Below are 18,721 nucleotides of genomic sequence, written 5' to 3'. Positions count from 1 at the left end.
AAAATAATTGCTTGCTCCGTTTTATCCCGAAGGAACTGAAGCATAAATTGAAGTGCCTTACCCAAGGAGCACACCAAACCAACAACGAAACCATGAACACACATCTCCATGACCCAAAAACCAGCGATGTATCCCTGACCATTTCCTTAACTAGAACTGGTGTTGGGCTCTTCCCTTCTGAGGCCTAAATTCTCTTTCCGCAGAGGTACCAGGAGTACCTGGAAATGCAGCAAAAAAGGATTGTCTCCAGCTTTGCCAAATTTGATCTTGTTTAAGCTTCCTGTTAAATAATCTTACGTGATTACTGTAATTCTCAAAGCTTTGATGTGTTCATTTCTGAGTGATGTCCATGGATTTTAGCTGCACCTGTTAAAGGCAGCCAGGCCCTCACTAGCATTGGTGATTGTGGTCAGTACAATTTGCCGTCTCTTCATGAAAATTACTCAGCTGTACTGCTGACTGGCCACACTTTTCCTCCTCTAAGAGGTAAGCGTGTCCCCATGGCTTTCAGTAAGGATGCCTGGTAGTGGCATCTTAGAAGACGATGCAAATTACTAAAGCTTTTGTGATGAGTGGTTTGACAGAGAATTGTCTCTGTCATATGCAGCGTGGCCACAAGTGTTACAGCTACCAAGTAACACCTTCTGTATTTGTTAATAATGCTTCACTTGCTATGTAGAGTCCTTCAATCTGGGCCATATCAAAGGACTACAAATGTTTTGGAAGAGCAGTAGTTCTGTCAGCTACAATAGAAACGAGTCAGCCTCAATGGGGAAACCCTACGACTGCACGACAACATTAGAAGAGCATTTGGAGAAGGGCAAAAATAGGCAATTGTCAATAGACAATTCAGTCAGAGCTATAGAGCAGAGCTAAACTTTGTGAAGTTACTGTTACGCTGAGTTGCTGAGAAAAACAGGACACAAAACCAAAAAAAAAAGATAACCTTTTCTGTCTGGATCTTTAACAATCATAAATCTGTAAAAAACAGAGAGAATTTCAGATTATGCTGTTCTTCCCACCTCCTCTCCTTTTTGATGTCTTTTGTGGCTTGCTCTCCTTCCCTTTCATGTCTTTTCTTGATGTGTTTTTGACATTGGGATTTAATTTTTGTTAAACATCACTTGTTCTGAGTGTGTTGGTTTTGCTTACAGATTCTTTCCACTTGTTGTTAAAGCTACACATTCCTTTCTTAACAGTTGCATTTGCTAAAAATAGTCCTTTGTAATGTGTCTTGGAATCCATACCTTTTTTTGTTAGCAATACCCCTTTCTCATCTGCCTGCTGTACGTGGATGAAAGACAAAGACCATGACTAATGACTTTCCTGGTGCTACTTTACTACCTTGACTTCAGGCTTGCCAAATAACTATTGCTGATAAATGTATTTGCTTGGTAGCTATTACAGGTGGGAACCTTTAATGGCTTAAACCAAGATGATCAAGAACAGCTGAGCAACCAATGCCTTTGCCTATCATCTCAGAAACTAGGCTTTTTTATGAGTCAGACTGGCTGAAAAAAAAGTAGGCCTCTGAAGACCTATGTTGTAAAGGTCTTCTGCCTCTCTCGGAAGCATAACCTGTGAGGTTCATGTCACCTTTTACTCTCACTGAAGTGATTTAGCTTCTCACAAAAGCAGTTCCACCACGGTTTTGAAGGAGGTAGTAGTTGTTTCTCCCAGCATGGCTTCGCAGGGTCTGTGAAGTCTGCCTGGGAGCTGCCCTGTGTGAAATGAGTTAAAATACCCTTGCCCTGAACTTTGTCTCCTGCTTGGTAGTGAATAATTTTTCATCCATTTGAATTAAATTAATGTGCTTTCTTTATGAGGCTAGCCATGAGGAAATCAGAAGGGCCCAACTCAAGCTTTTCATCACGTGGCTGGACAGACCATATCCACAGATGCTGTTTCTCCAAGTTCTCTTACTTTGTTGTTATCTGCAGATACCAGAAGGGTACTGTAAAGCTGTCCAGAAGTGCCTAAAGACATAGGATGTGCTCCAAAGAGCTTATTGTCTCAGGGAAGGTGAGGTAATGTAGGAGAGCATTGCGAGAGGGTGATTTTTCCATTTCTTCAGTTAAGTAGTTCAGGGCTCAAAGACTACACCAATTATTATTTTCCTCCACCCTTTGTCTCATGCCTTGTTTCTCCATTTTGCCTGTGGCAAAGTACAGAATGACTTCAACCTACTGGCTAGATGATAACCTCAGACAGCCTGGCCTCTGTGAATGGCAGCCTCATCTGGTGGAAAAAAAAGGCCTCTGAATTTCAGTCCCAGTAAAGGAAAAAAAAAAAACAACCACCAACCAAAAAACCCCAAATCACCATCTCCACCCCCAGGAAAAAAAAAAAAAGCAAGCATACTCTTGCTTCTTCCTGAGAAGTAACATTTCAAAAGCAAAATCAGTGCTACTGAAATGATGAGATGATTATGTTAAAAGAAATGGTAATTTTTTGATGTCTGGATTGAGCATGGAGTCACCATTCCCATGCATCTGCCTGCATATAACTGAAAGAAAGTTTAGGAAGATAAAGGTTCCTTTTGGGTTTTAAAATGTTGTTCAAATTTTTATTTTTCTTTTTAACTAATGTTTGAAACATGTATTTTTAATATTTTCTTCCTGTCACTGCCTTGTTTTTATCATGTGTGTTTTGGTGTACTGGGGATGTGTGCACTCGTTTTATGAATTTTAAGCTAATTTCATTATTTTGAAATTTGAATCGTGGATTTTTTTGTGTATCAGAGGTTGACAAAACTGAATTGTAGCTGTTTAAAAAGTGGTAAACAGTTTGGCTTCTGAGCACTAGAGCCAGTAGCCCTTCATTGGACGTTTGGTGACTTGAAATGGCATGTTCCTTGACAAACCTTATACTGGGTCCTAGTGTGGACTGCGGCGACGTGTGAATCTTTCACCTTTCTTAGTAAAAGTGAACCCGAAGCTCTTCAATGATAAGAATAGGCAGTTCAAAAGGGAATGAGGGTGTTGGGAAGGGGAAGAAATGTCATTAAAATATTCTCCCAGGACCTGGTTTCTGCACCTTCTGTTAGTCAGCTGGGCTGCTGTGAACACGGGGGTTTGTGTTTCTCTTGTTCGGGGATCTTTTTTTTCCTTTCTTTCTAATTTAATGTCAAGCTCCCAGCTTAGCCTAGCGTAACAGGAAGCAATCTCAAAACCAACCAATTTAAGCTCCCTTATGTTGACCTTGATGGTTGGTTGGTCTCCATATTGAGGCGTTTTGTGGTTACTACACACTGTTATTTCTTTCTCTTGATATTAAGTTAATAGTTTTCTTTTAATAGTTTTTGCCATTCCATCTGGTTGCTGTTAATGGCTTAAAGTTGTTGTTTCTTGTCATCAGTTTTTCTCTTGCTGTCTAATGGAAAATTAGAGTTTTATGACTCATTGGGGTGCTTGTTTTATCTCAATTGACAGTTAGTGGTTAACATTAGGACTTTGAAATGTAACGACACTCTTCCCAAAGGAAGTCCTTGTCTGTCTCGAAGGGGTAGGATTAGTTTGAAGAACCAGATGTAATACCTTAGGCTATTTGAGGCGCTAGCTCTGCTTTCAAATCCAGGCTGGGCTGTTGTGGTTAAAAGTAATAATCCCTGTGTTTTCTCTGCCTGCTTTATTCAGGAATGGTGCTTCTGCTAATTTTTTTTTTTTTAAATATTTCTCTCTTCCATAATTTTGGCCCTGCACCCACTCTGGTCTTCATAAGAACACCGACTGTGCATTGCTTTCCTTAAAAATATCCCTTGTTTCAAATCAAACTAGTCTCCTAACTTCTGTTGGCTTCCTGTTTCCCAGGTTACGATCAGGGGTCAGAGTAGGAGTTGACTTAGTGATTGTCTGTCCTGCAGTCTGCTGTAGTTTTTACAGTTGGACAGAAGCTCTTAAATTAAGAAACTCTGAGCGTAGCTGCAGTCAACATCTCTGAAATGCCTTTGCGTGCAGGAAAGCTTGGGAGTCGCTGGTTTCAAAGGGGCAACCGTTTGTAACTGTCCCTGTTGTTTTTCGTCAACCTTGAAGTAATGAACTTTGATGACAAGTTCTTGTTACTATACTCCATCATTGCCACATCATCATTTTAGCTGAATGGCTTGTCCCCACTCGACCAGCTGTTTTAGGCTTTGACTGGAAGCATTTTCACAATGAGAAGACTTTTTAGCAATTTTTTCCTATGACTATAAGGGTAAGAGAGTTAAAAACTTGAGCTGTACTTCGAAGGCTCGTGATTTACCACAATATCTGTACTCAAAGAGCAAACACACTGTAGACAGTCAAAAGAAAAGCTAAAAAAGATCTTGCTGCCCGTAAAGCTTATTTTGATTGGAAAACTGCCTGTGCGAGGCAGGGAGTTTTGTGTAGGTATAAGTTACTTTTGCACCATGTTTTTTTCGTGGCATACCTGTGACATTTAAACAAATGACAACCCTATCCAAGCTCTTAATTATGCATTGGGCATGTTCTCTTCTTCCAAAAAATGCCGCCTTAAATATAAAGGGGAGTTGAAGAGTGGTGTCAGGACCAAGCCAGTTCAGTTCCTAAGTAAGGCCGCCTTAACCTACACAACACGGTTTAAAAATAAGAGGACTTCAGTCCTCCGAATAAACTGTAAGCACTGGTGTTATGGATAATAAGAATTCTAGCTGATTACAAGCTGAATAAACCATTTCTATAAACCATTCTATTCCTTCTCTATTTCCCTCAGCTACACTGGGGCAAAGCCCTTTTAGAGGTAAGACTGAGACTATCTCCAGGTTATCTAGCGTACATTGTCACTAGCTGTCCTGGGTGGAGAGGAAGAGCCATAAAGCAACATATGCAATAATTCAAGAGATAAAACAAAGGTAGCCTTTTTAAAAAACAAACATAATAGAGGTCAAATTCATATAATGCCATAGAAAAATCAAGCCTGATAAATGCAGTGATTATCTGACCCAAAGGCAGATTTTTATCACTTACTTTTAAAAAAGACATTTTAATGTCTTTTAATCAAGAAACTGTATATTCTACAAACTCACTATAATACTATGGCAAATGACAACTGGGAGAGACTTAGCGGTGGGAGCTGAGGTTCTTTTGTCAGAGGATTTCTGAGACAACAGACATAGGATGGGGGTTAACAGTCTCCATTCTGCAGCCCATTATCTTGAAAGTGGGCAAGGTACAATGGGGACAAGGGCATTTCTCAGGTGGGTACGGCCGGAAAGGGAATTCCTCATTCTCCTTTGCCATTAGATACTCTCCTCTAGCCCACAAAGAAGCGTGGGAAGCAGGCCCTTCAGTCTAATGTTTCCTGATGCTTCAAACCATTAATGGTTGCTACAAATTGTCTCTCATTGGAAGACCTACATTTCTCATCCCAAATTCAACAAAGAAATATAAGTGTTGTATTGCCATTAAAAAAAAAAAAAGGGGGGGGGGGGAGGGTTTGTAAAAAATTAGGGGGAGAGGAGGATTGTTTCTTTTGTTTTTCCTCTTTCTTACAGAATCACAGCTTGGAAGGGACCTCAGGGATCGTCTAGTCCAACCTTTCTCGGTTGTATTGCAGGATACATTGCTTATTACTCGCTCTATCCCCCTTTCCCCTTTTTGCTCTTCTGCTTTTTATTTAAAAGAGTTTTCACTTCTGCCATGCCATGCCATGTAGCAGCTGTTTTTGATTTGTGGAAGTGCAAGTAGAAACCTCTCCCTATCTGGCTCCAGGGAAGATGTTAACATGCTTTTTACTGAACGGAAAAGAAAGGTGAACACAGATATATCTGAAATGAAAACAGTGCATCTGCAGTAAGTGTGACTTTAACAAGGAGGAAATACGAGCTCCTGAGCAACAGTGGGAAGGGAATTTAAGTATGCTCAACGTAATGTGAGCATTTTTGCAAGTTGTCCTCCTCTTTACCATTTATAGATATGAACCAGTTTTACCTGTCAGCGATTTTCAGAGGTGATGTCTGACTTTCTGTCCTATTCTTTTCAAGCAAACTTTGGGAAGGTTTAGTATCCAAGGCCATAAAGGCCTGACTACAGCTAGTGAACTTCCTATTCCCAAGCCCTGGCTCAGCGGTCATCCTAACTTATGCTCTTTGATGCTGTCTGTGATACAAATGAATTCAACTACCTTGTCATTAAAATTCAGGTGGCACTTGTAGGACTTCTCTTTTGAGAGGGTTTCTTTGGCTTAGTTTACTGTAGCCCTTGGATTTGGCCCTCTCTAGTGCAGATTCCTTCCATTAAATGGAACCAAAATGTAGTTTGTAGGGGTTTTGTCATATATATGTATATATGCATGCATGCATGCTTGTGTGTGAGTGTGTATTTTAATGCATTTGACACAAACATGCCTGGCAACTTTTACTCTATACACCAGTATCCATCCCTCTCAGTGTCTGTTGTCAGGTTGCTGTAGTTTTTCGATTTTCATGTATTGGGTTATAAGCTTTCTGAAGCAATTCCAGCCCTTTGCCACATGGTATGCTTAGCACCACGGAGCCCTGCTCCTGAATTCTCCTCTTTCTTGAAAGCATCAATTGAATTTGGCAGGGTTTTCCGATTTCTAAATTACATCCAGATAGGATGCTCCAGTCATGCTAGGCCCTCCAGCATTTGTAACTCTTGTTAGTGAGTTTAACTCCATATCCTTCAGGGAATAAAACTACCACTTCTGTATTTGTTAGAAGGGCATATTGAACAGGAAGCCAAATCTAATGCTCTACCTTTGAGAAATGTTAGCGAGCAGAAAAATAAAATGCCCCTGGAGTTAAAAATTATTGCAGTTCTTCTTTCTTAAGCTTACAGGAGTTCCCTTTTGTACCCAGGATTAGATCTTATGAAGACGGCTATATTTCTGTCCATTCTAGTTTCCTGATATGGAAGTCGTCCTCCTTTATATAGCAACATAACATCCTTTTCATGCATTGAATTAGAAAGTATTTCCAAATTGTTTTCCCGTGGTGACAGGGAACGATACAGAGAAAGACAGTATAGATAATAATAGAAAGAAAGGAGAAAAGGACTGGTTCATGTGGGAAGCTCAGCAGCTAAGCAGAAACAAGGGTGACAAAAGGCAAAAGGAGACAGAAAATGCAGGTATGACGTGAGTTAAGATGGTGCTGGGGACAGTGGAGGTGGCTGAAGATGCAGTTGAAGTGGTCACTGGTTTATTTGCTGTTCTGCTCACTGTATCTCTCTAACGCTGAAGGATACGAAGCAATGCTTACTTATGGGCAATGTTTACGTGTGGGCTTTGTTGTTTTTCACCCTGTCACTTTCTGAAGCAGCTCCTGTCTTCTAATCCCCTTAAGCCTCTAGTCTCACACCCAAACATGTCCCTCCTGAAATGTAATCCTCTCATTTCAGTTCCACTGCTATGCTCCAGTTGTGCCCCTGTGCTTGGGAGCATGGGTTGCAGGGTTTCTGCATGTGCCAAAGGCTGTAAAAATTTAAATATCAAAGTACCTCAATGAGGATTCCCCACACAACTGTTGTCCATAGTAGTGTTTCTTAATCTTCAATCCCAAGATCCCAAATCCTAACTTTTTTGGAAAAGCCTGTAGATTCCTTATCACAGGATCACAGAATGCCCTGAGTTGGAAGGAACCCACAAGGACCATCAAGGCCAACTCCTGTCCCCTGCACAGGACACCCCAAGTTCGCACCGTGTCTCTGAGGGTGTTATCCAAATGCTTCTTGAACATCGCCAGGCTGGTGCCGTGATGCCTCCCTGGGGAGCCTGTTCCAGGGCTCCACCACCCTCTGGGGGAAGAACCTTCTCCTAATGCCCAGCCTAACCCTCCCCTGGCACATCTCCCTGCCGTTCCCTCGGGTCCTGCCGTTGGTCACCAGAGAGAAGAGACCAGCCCTGCCCCTCCTCCTGCCCTCGGGAGGGAGCTATAGATGGGGATGAGGTCTCCCCTCAGTCTCCCCTTCTCCAGGCTGAACAAACCAAGTGACTTTAGCCACTGCTCATACGGTTAATCATTATTAATCATTATGCTGTGGTGCCTCACCTGTAACCAGCATCTTTGAACATTAATTTATTGTTCAATTTGCTCTCAGTTTGCTTGCCTCTGTGCACGGAAATGACGGCGTTGTGGAGCGCCTTCTGCATTCTCATGGACCACCACGCTTGGAGATCTAAAGGCCATTGTACAGCCAGGGAACTGCAAGGAGAATTTGGGATCACATTTACAAGTGGTGGGCACAAACAGAAAAGTTGCAGGGGGAAAGTTCAGTGGGGTGAACGAGACTGTTGCTCTGACTTGGAGGAAGCGCTTACTAAGGTGTAGTTAGTGCTTTGCCAGGTGGCGGGCTCCAGCAGGCATCTCCTTAGGCAGATCCCAAAGCCTTGATACTCCATGTGAAGATCAATGCCCTGACAAGATCCAGCTTGGAGGTTTACATTGTATGACCAAGAAGAATGGAAGGAAGGGCTCTCGATCATGTGCTTCTTGCTTTGGCACGGCTTCACTGAAGGTGAAACTCATGCTGTGCAAACCACATGCACTCTTCAGCCATGTGCCTGTAACAGGACACAGCTGCTGGCTGTGACGCCGAGTGACACTGCGGATAACAGTAGAATAGGAAGGGGCGAGTTTCACTCAGGGCAGTGTAATTTCCCCATGCCTCAGGTTTCTGCTCTGCCAAGTGACCGCCACATTCGCCTGCATCGGGAAACTGCTGTCAAACTCCAGGAGCATATTTTGCAAGAGGTTTTAAATTGCAAGCTGACCTCATCACGTCCCTCTTACAACTTACCTTAGATACCATCTTGTTCAGCTTATTTTGAGCTGCTCCCTACTGCTGTTCAGCACTGAACAAGGGCAGTAATTCCCTTTGGAGGGGAAATACTGGTTTGGAGAAAAGGTGCTATAGAAGCAGCACATTCATTGTGTGCTGAAGTTTCAACCCTGTGGTACAACCTTCTTTTTAGCGACGATCTGGATGTTAACTAAATGCATGTTTGTATTGAGAGGTTCTTCCAATTTTACATTCTCTTTTTGATGTCATCCATTCTGTCCTCCAGGGTATAGCAGCAGATGGTACTAAGGAACCTCACAAGAAAAGTATTAGTTTTTCTTAGTCTGTCTGTAGAGAATTGGCCACTTATCCCTTTGAACTCTTACTTTTGTAATTTACCTCTCTGCTGTGCTGCTTTGTTTTTAACTGCAGGATAAGGCTGCGTATTTCACTACTTTTTTATTTTAGAGCTTTGAGTTTTAAGTGACTGGAAGAGGTTTATCCAAATGCTTTTCTCTAGAGAAGATTTTTTTTTTTTTGTTCCTGTTCACATGCTGAACAAGAGTTTGCAAGAAAAGCTTATTTAGAGCCTACAGGGAGCACGTCCAAGGCACCACAGGCTTTTTCCAGACCTGATATTTAAATGTCCTCACCTCCCTGTTTTGAGGATTATTAAAAATTAATCTGTAAGATTAATAGGTAGTTGTCAAACTACTGGGTGAACTGTACCTTTTGATTAGTTTTTAAGTGGTTACCCTTTCCAAGTGCCAGTCCTTCCTGCATTTGCCTCTGAGTTGGTTCCTGTTGTTAATGTTGCTTGTTTTGTTGCAGGAATCCCTGCTCACCAGCCTTGGGTCTTGCCTGACCTAACAAATTATTTCATCCCATAGATGAGTTTCCTCCTGGATGCCTGTGAAAACACAGTGACATTTGTAACTTCCTTAAGGCAAAGCACTTTTATGTATGGAAGCAAGGGGTTAAAATGCAGAAGACATGATGTAAACCATATCTAACCTTTAGCATTTCCATGCAAATTTGCATCAGTCTTGCTCACCTTTTGTAAATGTCTGTATTGAAACCCAAAATCAGGGTCTCCAGTACAGGGGTGTTGCGTCAGTGGTAGGAGTCTGAGGAGTGGCTGGGGGAGATCCTACCGTTGAGTCGCGAGGTTCAGACAGGACCCCCTTGCTTTCCAAAATCCTTCTCTGAGAGGAGTTTAGGTGGGGCTGAGTCCAGTCTTAGTCTCAGATTTGATCAACGGTTTATTTTCTAAGGGTTGTAGAAGTACCCACCCATCAGAGCGTTTGTTGTTAGTAACTCATTTGGCAGATGCCCAGGCTGGTCGCGTTCAGTGAGAACGATCACGGCTAGATTAACACATAGTGCACTTTATTAAAGCAACAGAGACGCAGGTTCTTTGGATTACCGGTGATAAGATTGCTGGTTACAAGACACACATAAATACCAAAGATATGAGTACACTGCTAGGCTACAAGTACGCTGAACAAATATGAAGTGACTGTAATATGAAGCAAAGCAACTCTAATACGTTAGGGGTTTAAAGTGACGCTACAGAGGTTTGCAATCTTACCCAAAGGCGTCCCGGGGGAGGGAAGGAGGCTCAGCCCATCGCCTGGTCCCAGAAGTCAGAGTGGTACATGATGGTGTCTTCCCTAACACCCTCTTTCTCTTCACACATTTTATACTATTTTCTCATCTTTCAGGTGGAGCTTGAGTGACTCTAGTCACACACACCTTTGTTAGGATTGCTGTAAAATTTCCTCGCTTTACTTCTAAAAGCATAGACTAGAAGAAATTCCAAGCACGTGCCCGGTGAGGGGTGGTCGCACCTTAGAGGCGGGTAACTTTTGGGATGGAGGTGTGTTTTGGTATTATAGTGATATTATAATGAGCAAAGTTCACCAAAAGGACAGAATGCTGTCAACAGTATGACGGCCTGTTGCCCCAGGGTGGCAAATACACAGCGTGCCAGCTCCAGGGTACCTCGAGTTCCCATTTATCCCAGAGCCTGGCCGCGATGCCTCGGCACCGCTCCACCCTCCGGACAACTCCTCTTGGAGTCAGGGTGCCAAGGTCTCCTGGCACTGCCGACACCTAAGGTTACGGGGGCCCTTCCGTGGAATGGATTCCTCACGTAGCAGCTGCACGCCACCCTGACAGCTTCTTCCATGCTGTACCTTTTCTAAAAACATAGGTTTAATCTCTAAGTCACCTCCAGCGATTATTCCACAGGGAGGGTCTGAATGTGGACCAGGATGCTCTGGTTTGAGTCGTCTTTTTTTTTTTTTTTTTTTAAGTCTCTGTATTTCAGAGCGTAATCCAGTTGTTCTTGCAGGTTGCATCCTTATCCTATGTTACTGTTTCATCAGTCCAACTGCCTGCACTGATGCAGCTCGGAAGCATCTAACCCTTCCCCCTGGCCTCCCACCTTTCCCGGGCCAAATCATCTATTTCCTCTTTTAGAGAACACCTGCACACTATCTGATATTTCTTTTTTCACTGGATGCCTTTAAAACTAAAATCTCAGGGAGAATTTTGACATTTTTGTAATGTCCAGATAGACAATATTGCCTAGGGTTTATCCTTTAAGAAAAATGGATTTCCAAAGCAGCAGTTACTTAGTCTTTAATCTCTTAGAAAATACTTAAGTAGTCATTTCGAACTGGAAGGATAGTACTTACATTTAGGGATAATTTTCTTTTGTATTCTCAAAACTAAGAGGAATCAGAAATAGATGTAGGGGCTGGGGCTGGGGGAGGTATGGGCTGGGAAGTTCTGGTCCTGGATCAAAACCTTGTTGTAACAGGATTAGCAAACATTTTGTCAATCTGAGAATCCTGCCTCACAAGTGAATCCTCTCTGCTGGATTCTAGGGCCCGCGGTGAAGCCCCTCTTTATTGCTTCAGGTTCTCACTCAATACTAAGTGTAAAACCCAAGAGAAAAAGCCTCCCTAGAGACCTGACTAGACATATTTTCAGAAGGTGTGCAGAAATGCCTTTAATCGTTCTGCAGTTCATTGTGGGTTTTTCAAAGTTACTTCTGAAAAATATAAAATATACTTCAATAACATCTGTTAGCCTCTAAAACAGCTGCAGATTTCAGAGATGTCCAGATTTCTGCAGATAATGAATGTGTAGAGCAGTGAACATAGAGAAGACCGAAACTACATTTTTAAAATCTAGCTTTGGTGAGGGTCAAGTTAAAGGCAGTTTGACAAAAGCAAATCATGTAAGCTAATACACTTTTTCTGAAAACTTTGATGCAATTTCCTGTGACAAAAAAACTGCCCGTGCTCAGAGCTCTAGGGAATGAAGGGCAGGAGATTTACTGTGAATATAAGACTTATTTATAACCCTTTCCCCTTGGGGAATAAACTTTAGAAGATGCTATGTCAGCATGTGTGCAGGAATGCAGTCCAGTCCCCAGCAGGTCAGCCAGCACTCTGACAGCTGCAGCTCATTTTCTGTTTCGTAGGAATAAATGCAAGAGGCAGAGGAACCCAACGAGGTGAGTTGCTTAATGTTACTCACATAATATTGGTACTTTTGAACTCATGCATGTGTGTTTCCATAAAAAACTCTGGAAACCAAGCAGGATTTTACTGGAACTGGAGCACGAGAGATGCAGGAAGAGAATAAGTAAATGTCTTAAGTAGAAGAGCTGCTATTCCAATTGGGTAATGGCCCAGAGATTTTATTTCCACAGAAAATGCAAGCATTCCTGGCACTGCGGTGGTAAATTTAGTTCTTACACAGCTGCTGGCATTCAGCTCATTCAGACACACAAAAACCTCAGCCATCCTTATTAGACAGTGACTGTGCTGAAGTTTCCCAACTGGGTGAAGAGAAGTGCTCCTTTGGAAGGCTTCTCTCCAGCCGGTAGGCTTTGGTAGTCACCCAGCTGATTGCCTCAGACACGTCTTCCGCTGTAATCTGAGGATTTGAGGATTACAGTGATAGGAAACGAGGCTGCCTACACAGAGCGGCTCTTTTTCAGCTACAGTTGCCCTGCCCACGAGTGGTAGTTGGGGTGCTCTGAGCACCGCATTCACGCCACCTGCTCAAAACCAAATTTTTCTTTTTTTTTTTCTTTTGCTTTTACTGTTTGTTGGCCTCCAAGGCTGACTGCCCTACTGTGATGGGTCACTGGGCTCAGCCCTGCTTTATCGAGTCAACCCAGCTGCGTGGGCTTCAGTGTTGCTCAGTGTTAGCGCTGCACAGTGGTCCCTTCCTGCACGGGGCTTCTTTCTTAAAAGTGCTCCGGCTTCTCCCTGCTGAACGTGAAGCAAATGTAGATTTACACGTGCAAAGGCAAACACGTTTTTCTAGCTGACTTTTAGTACAATTTCTTCTTCTCTGCTTCTCCTACTCTAAAGGCAAGTCAGTATTTTTAAAACCGCTTTGGGTCCCGATCTGCTAAAGTTGCCTACTACCAGTTGCAGATAGTGAAATACCTTTTTTCAGACCCAGATGTTGATAGTGGCTCAGTCAGAGTCTTCCTGAGACCACCGGCATTTCTTGTTGGTTTTGAGGACCTCTGTGTCCACATGGAGTGCCGGTTTATTGCTTCCTCCAGGAAATAATTAATCCAAGTGTAAGTGTCTTAGCCTGCACTAGCTGGCTTGAGTCACCTGCTTCCTGGTGTTCTTCTGAAGGTGTGGGACACAACTGTGAAGTCTTGTTACGTAGCTACCTGTCTTTTCTTCACTCCACTTTATTTTATTACTTTCTCTCAGTTGTGTTCATATAAAGACTTGTCTTATTGTTGATCACCCCAGTCGCCTGTTGCTGAACTCTGCATTTCTGCAGTATCTCCTACTAACAGAGGCCGAACTCCTGACCCGATTGACATTAGTCGTGGAATTCCCTCTGACTTCCATGAAGCCAGGATTTAATTTCTAGTAACCATATACAAAAGCTGTTGTCCTGCCATTGGTTTTTATAGTGTTCCAGTATTCATTTCCACCTGTTCCTTCCCCATGTTAGCATTTTGTTTGCTTTATTGACTGCTGCTATATTTGAAGAGAGAAAAGATCTGATCAACCCTCCTTTTCAAGAAGTACTGCTGCTGAATACAGAATTAAAAAAGGTGTCACTGACAGAATGGGACTCACCATTTTGCTTTCTGTGCCTTTGGGGAAGACTTTCCCTTTATTTTGTGCGGTCATGCCATCTTTTTTCTTCAATAATTTTGTTAAATAAAAAAAGTTGAAATGATCCTCCTAAAAAAAGATCAATCTCCTGTTGGATTTTTGTTTTCATCCTGTTGGCCTTCTGAGTTGTGCTTTTCTTCTCTAGAGTAGGAAAGGTAACAGAAGATGTAGACAATCTAAATCTTCTAAGCACTTTTCTTCCACCAAAAAGATTTTTTTATATCGATTTTTCATTTGTGGGCATAAGCTATTGTGGCAGACATAGCGGAGAAGGTGGGAACATGATGTACGCGTATACCAATGATCAATATCGGTAAACCTGATAGCATCAGCTGTTAGACGTGGATTTAGGTGGTGTTAACTGGCTTGCAGATAGATGCTGAATTCTTATCCTGCTCCTTTATCAGGGACCCACTTAATGAGTGATATACAGGACAGACTAATGGAGCACATTAAAATTCTGCTTCTGTCCTTTACTTCCCCTGCGTTTTCATTCTTTTTCCCTTGATATCGGTGATGTATGGTGCTGTGCTTTCTCAGTTCCTGCTGTACGGTTGGAAGGTCACCAGACTCAGCAGGATTTTTCTCCTGTGAGTGAGTAACAGGTCCTAGACGTCCCCTGAGTGAGAGACTGCCGGAGTACCTGCTTGTGCCTGAAGCATGCAGTATTTCTCAGCGCACCCCTTGTTTGCTGGTTTCTGAAACTTTGTTTACCTGCGACTCTTGGGAACCTGCGCCCTCAGTTCCTTTAACGTTACTGAATATGTTGGAATTTCGAGTGCAGCACCCCGAATGTGGATGTAAAGTCAATGGCTACAGATTTTTAGACTAAAAAAGAAGTATTTTAGAGTGTGTTAAATCCTCTGTGTTTAGAAGAGGCTTTTGCAGCTTTTAGCACTGTACAAATCCTAGAATTACTTTGTCAGTGAGAAGTGGCTGTCTTGAGTCACGGTTGTTTGCACAGGACTCATAGCAAAAGGAAGGGTCCCAAAAGACAGACCTGTGAAAGCAAAAGACGTGCTGCTTCAGGTCTGAGTTTTGCAGAAAGTCCTAAAATATGCAATTGCAAAAAAAGTGCCCTGGCAGTGCTGTGAAAGGGGGTGGGTAGTGATGGCGCAGGAGGCTGGGGGTGTAGCCAGGTGTTTCAAAGCACCGCCGTACCAAGTTCTTGCCATACGCTGCTACTCTAATAGTACGATGACTTTAAGTGTTCACAGTACCAAAGAGTGCAGAACGCTGATAGCACCAGTGGGCGCTCATGAACGGTGGTGTCCCCAGTACTGGTCTTCTGCCTGGCCCCATGTCGCCCTCTCTGGACATGCACCGCTTGCCTGCGTTGGAAAGGCGTTAAACTGACTTTGGCTAAATAGTCAGTTGACCCCTGAATTTCCTGCATAATTAGCCAGGAACTCTGAACTGTCACTACTGTCACTTAATTTATTTTTTTTTTATTAGCAGATTTATGCTTTAAAAGATTCTTGTTCCGCAGTTTAAATGCACCACCCTTTAAATGAAGACTATACTTCTTTCTTAGCTGTGCATCGTCTTTCCTCCCAGAGCAGTGTTTTCCATAAGTAGTTGTGGCTTATTTCTGTAAGGATGGTTGAATGTGTTGTTTTTCTTAATACTACTTTTTGTGTATTCTCTGACCTTACAAACAGTTGTTGCAAGAACTGTAATGTGCTTAAAGCTCTCCAGAACATCGCAGGTTAGATTTTTTTCAAGGATCTCACTCTAACCGGTGTTTGGCTAAGTAACTTCAGTGGCATCTCTAGGGCCCAGTTCCTCATTTACCTAAATTTGTGTGATCGTTTAACACTAAGTGAGTTTGAAGTGCTGTGGGTCGGAATAGTTTGCAAACTGCACTGATAAAAATGGGAAGATATTTCCGGCAAAACCAAGCTGGTCTGTACTGAGTAGGTATTACTAAACAGGGCTTATATCTACAAGCGCTCTTTTGAGAGCTCTTTTGTCATGTGCCTTTGGCCATATCATGTTAAATGTTACCAAAAATATCCTGAAAACTTTGCCAGCATCATTTGGGAAGTGATTTCTCTAGCTGCTATGGGAAATATTGTTTGCCCTTATGGTCCATGCAGTCAGAAATAGGTTAATAAGCTATCATACTACCTGAAGATGGAAAGGGAGGAAAAGAAGATAAAATCCTTGAGAAAAATAGAAGCAACTTGAAGTATCAAGTTTGCTTTGGAAAGTAGCCAGTTTTCTAGTATTGTTCTGGATCTGTTTTTAGATTCAGGAGGCCTTTGTAACCTTGGCTAAGAGATGATTCTGTGATTCCCTGTATTAACAGTACGCTGCGGTGGTATAACATGAGCTGGAAATCAGAGAGGCTTTGTGGACCTCCTTAGCTGAGCAGAGGCAGCAATCCAGGCACGTGCGTCCTGTCCAAGGCGCGCGTGTTGTGCGGGCTGCGCCGCTGCCCGCCACCCTGCCGGAGGAGCACGTGCTAGCACGCAGCCTGAGCCCGCGGCAAGCGACGCAGTCGGCAGGGTTGTGTGGACACCAGGAAAGGCCACCTCTTCAGAGAGTTCATCTAGGCTGCAGGCTTCCCACGTCTCTTGGCAGCCTGAGAAATTCCAAATTGCCGGTTGCCTAGAGGTGTTTTTAGTCTGTGAATATTTAAAATAGTCAATTGCTTTGGCATATTGACATGTGTAGTGTACCATGAGAATTCCAGCAGTTGCCTTAAATGCAGTTACTTCACGAAGGACAGAATGTTATTCCTTTTAATCTGTTTATAATTGCTGTCTTCCTCAGTGTCTGTATCTCCCTTTCTGTTGTTAAACACATGAAATCCTTTGAAATGGCATTTTCGCAGTCACACAGGTAAGCTGAATGCATACTGCTTCCATTCTCAAAAAAGGTGTATATTTTTAGATCGTGTCTTTTGTAGTTCATATAATTTGTTCCCTGAGGGAAGGATTCAGTTTTATGTGTTGCATCACGTAAAGGCGTGCATCCATTTTAGGCAGGTTGTCTGGCAACAGCAAGATAAGAACGTCCATAAAACATGTTGGATGCCAAACTTTGCAGTTTACTGTCTTTGTTAGGAAATGGGCACGTGTCATATGAATATAGTAAGTGTGCAAATGAATGTAATTTTAGTGAAATGTACCAGACTGATGGTCTTGGGCAGGAATTAAAATTTGCTCTTCCAGTGAGGCAGCCTCGGCTCATCAAGAGGAAGGCTTTTATGTCCTCTCCTAGCTCAAACAATTGAAGAGGGGAGATGGAGATCAGATCTCCGTTTTGAAATGGCAGCTGGAGATGCAGGTTATCCATAATCAGATGCACTTTGTGGAGCCTTTGGAAGTAAAGCAAAGCAGCGCAAAAGCCAGAAAAATGGTATCTTGAAAAAAGTCTGGAGAACAAAGCCATGGAGAAAACGGCCTTTTTGAAGACAATACTCTCCTCACCTTATCCAGTGTATCTTGGACTCAAGAAGGGATCCAAGCATCGCACCCCTTGTACTCCTAAGACAAAACTGGCGAGACTGAGCACACGGCAATACCCTGCGTAAGCCGGTGCAATGTCTACCAGTACAATGAGTAACGACTTACACACGAGTGGACCACATCTGGAACGCGCAGAGACCTGTGCGCCTGTCAGGTTTGCACGGTGTTAGGCACATCCGTGCAAGCTCTAAATGCTATTCGCATGGCAGACTGGAGACGAAGCGTGCTGTGCTTCTGACCACACTGTGGTGCAGACATAGGCAAGAGATTCTTATTTAACTTCAACGTTCTTCTGTGCTTGCCTTGTTCTTTGAATTTCCTCTCATTCGTGTTTCTTGTTTGTGATCTGTTAGCCTCCTTGACTCCCCGCCCAAACGCCCAAGGGGCCTGTTCTTTGAATTCCTTGAACTCTGACATTAAAGCCATTTGGTCGGTCATCTTTTCTTTTCATTGATCTTTCTTTTCTGTTAAAACCATCTGATCGTGTGATTTTTATTTCTGTTGCTGATGTTCTCAGGCACAGCTGTAAGTTCAGCACCTGGAATAAAGCTTGTTAATTCTCCCGTGTTTTATTTCCAGCCTTGTTTTTTGCCTTCAGGTTGTTTTATGGAGTTTGCCTCCCACTATGTGAAGTGGCTTGATGTGAACATGAATGAGCAAGCTTGTGAGCTGTCTGAGTAATCCACAGAGAACTTGCTATAGATTTTCCACTGTGATGGAAGATCTGAAATCTTATACTGGGTTTCTGCGCTCGATTGTGAATTGCTGATCAGAGAGAATCAAGTGTGATCATCCAAGAACAAGATACTGGACTAGATGGATGGGACAGATTGTTTGGATTCCTTTTTCAGTATCTCTGCTGGGTGTCCAGGAGGGCAAAAAAGGCAAATAGATGTTGTGATTTCCATCACCCTCCTCCATTCCCAGTGTTCGGGGGTAAATACTGCACGAAAGCAGAGATGCAAGGCATAGATGCCATTACTGTTCTTTGATTAGATGCCATTACTCTTCTAGCTGCATGCAAAAATCATTTATGAACTTTGATATTTTATAACATTTTTATGGACAAAAAAAAATTTGAAATAAGCAAGGTTTAAGAAGTTTGCCAAGCACTGGCTTTATAAACTGTTAGTAAGTTTGTCGCTCTTTCATGATGACCTGATTGACTGCCAAAGAAAAAAGGTAATATTCAGTTGATATGATGCAAAACACCGTTTCTTACTGAAGTAATTAGCTGTTGGGTTCTGTCAGTCATGAGATCTAGTGTTGACAAAGCTTTTGTAGTTTAACAATCCGTTGGTTTTGACAGATGAAGAAAATAATTCATAAA

General features: G+C 42.6%; 1 protein-coding gene across 10 annotated transcripts in view; it reads left to right on the top strand.

Moving 5' to 3' along the window:
- MARCHF8 (membrane associated ring-CH-type finger 8) overlaps positions 1-18,721 on the top strand; it is a 94,385-nt gene that overhangs the window by 47,833 nt on the left and 27,831 nt on the right. Inside the window, exon 1 of one of the 10 annotated variants that reach the window (XM_075107657.1) lies at positions 1,975-2,022. The exons of the other annotated variants lie outside the window; for them this stretch is intronic. Within the exon in view, the coding sequence (XP_074963758.1) occupies positions 1,990-2,022 (33 nt within the window). The 5' untranslated portion in view covers positions 1,975-1,989. Of the gene's footprint in view, positions 1-1,974; positions 2,023-18,721 lie in introns of those variants that run through there. 10 annotated transcript variants of the gene reach the window in all.

The sequence above is a fragment of the Phalacrocorax aristotelis genome, chromosome 12 (assembly GCF_949628215.1).
Source record: "Phalacrocorax aristotelis chromosome 12, bGulAri2.1, whole genome shotgun sequence".
In the NCBI taxonomy this organism is placed as follows: domain Eukaryota; kingdom Metazoa; phylum Chordata; class Aves; order Suliformes; family Phalacrocoracidae; genus Phalacrocorax; species Phalacrocorax aristotelis.
Note: the sequence above shows the minus strand (reverse complement) of the source record. Positions and strands in the feature narration are given on the sequence as shown.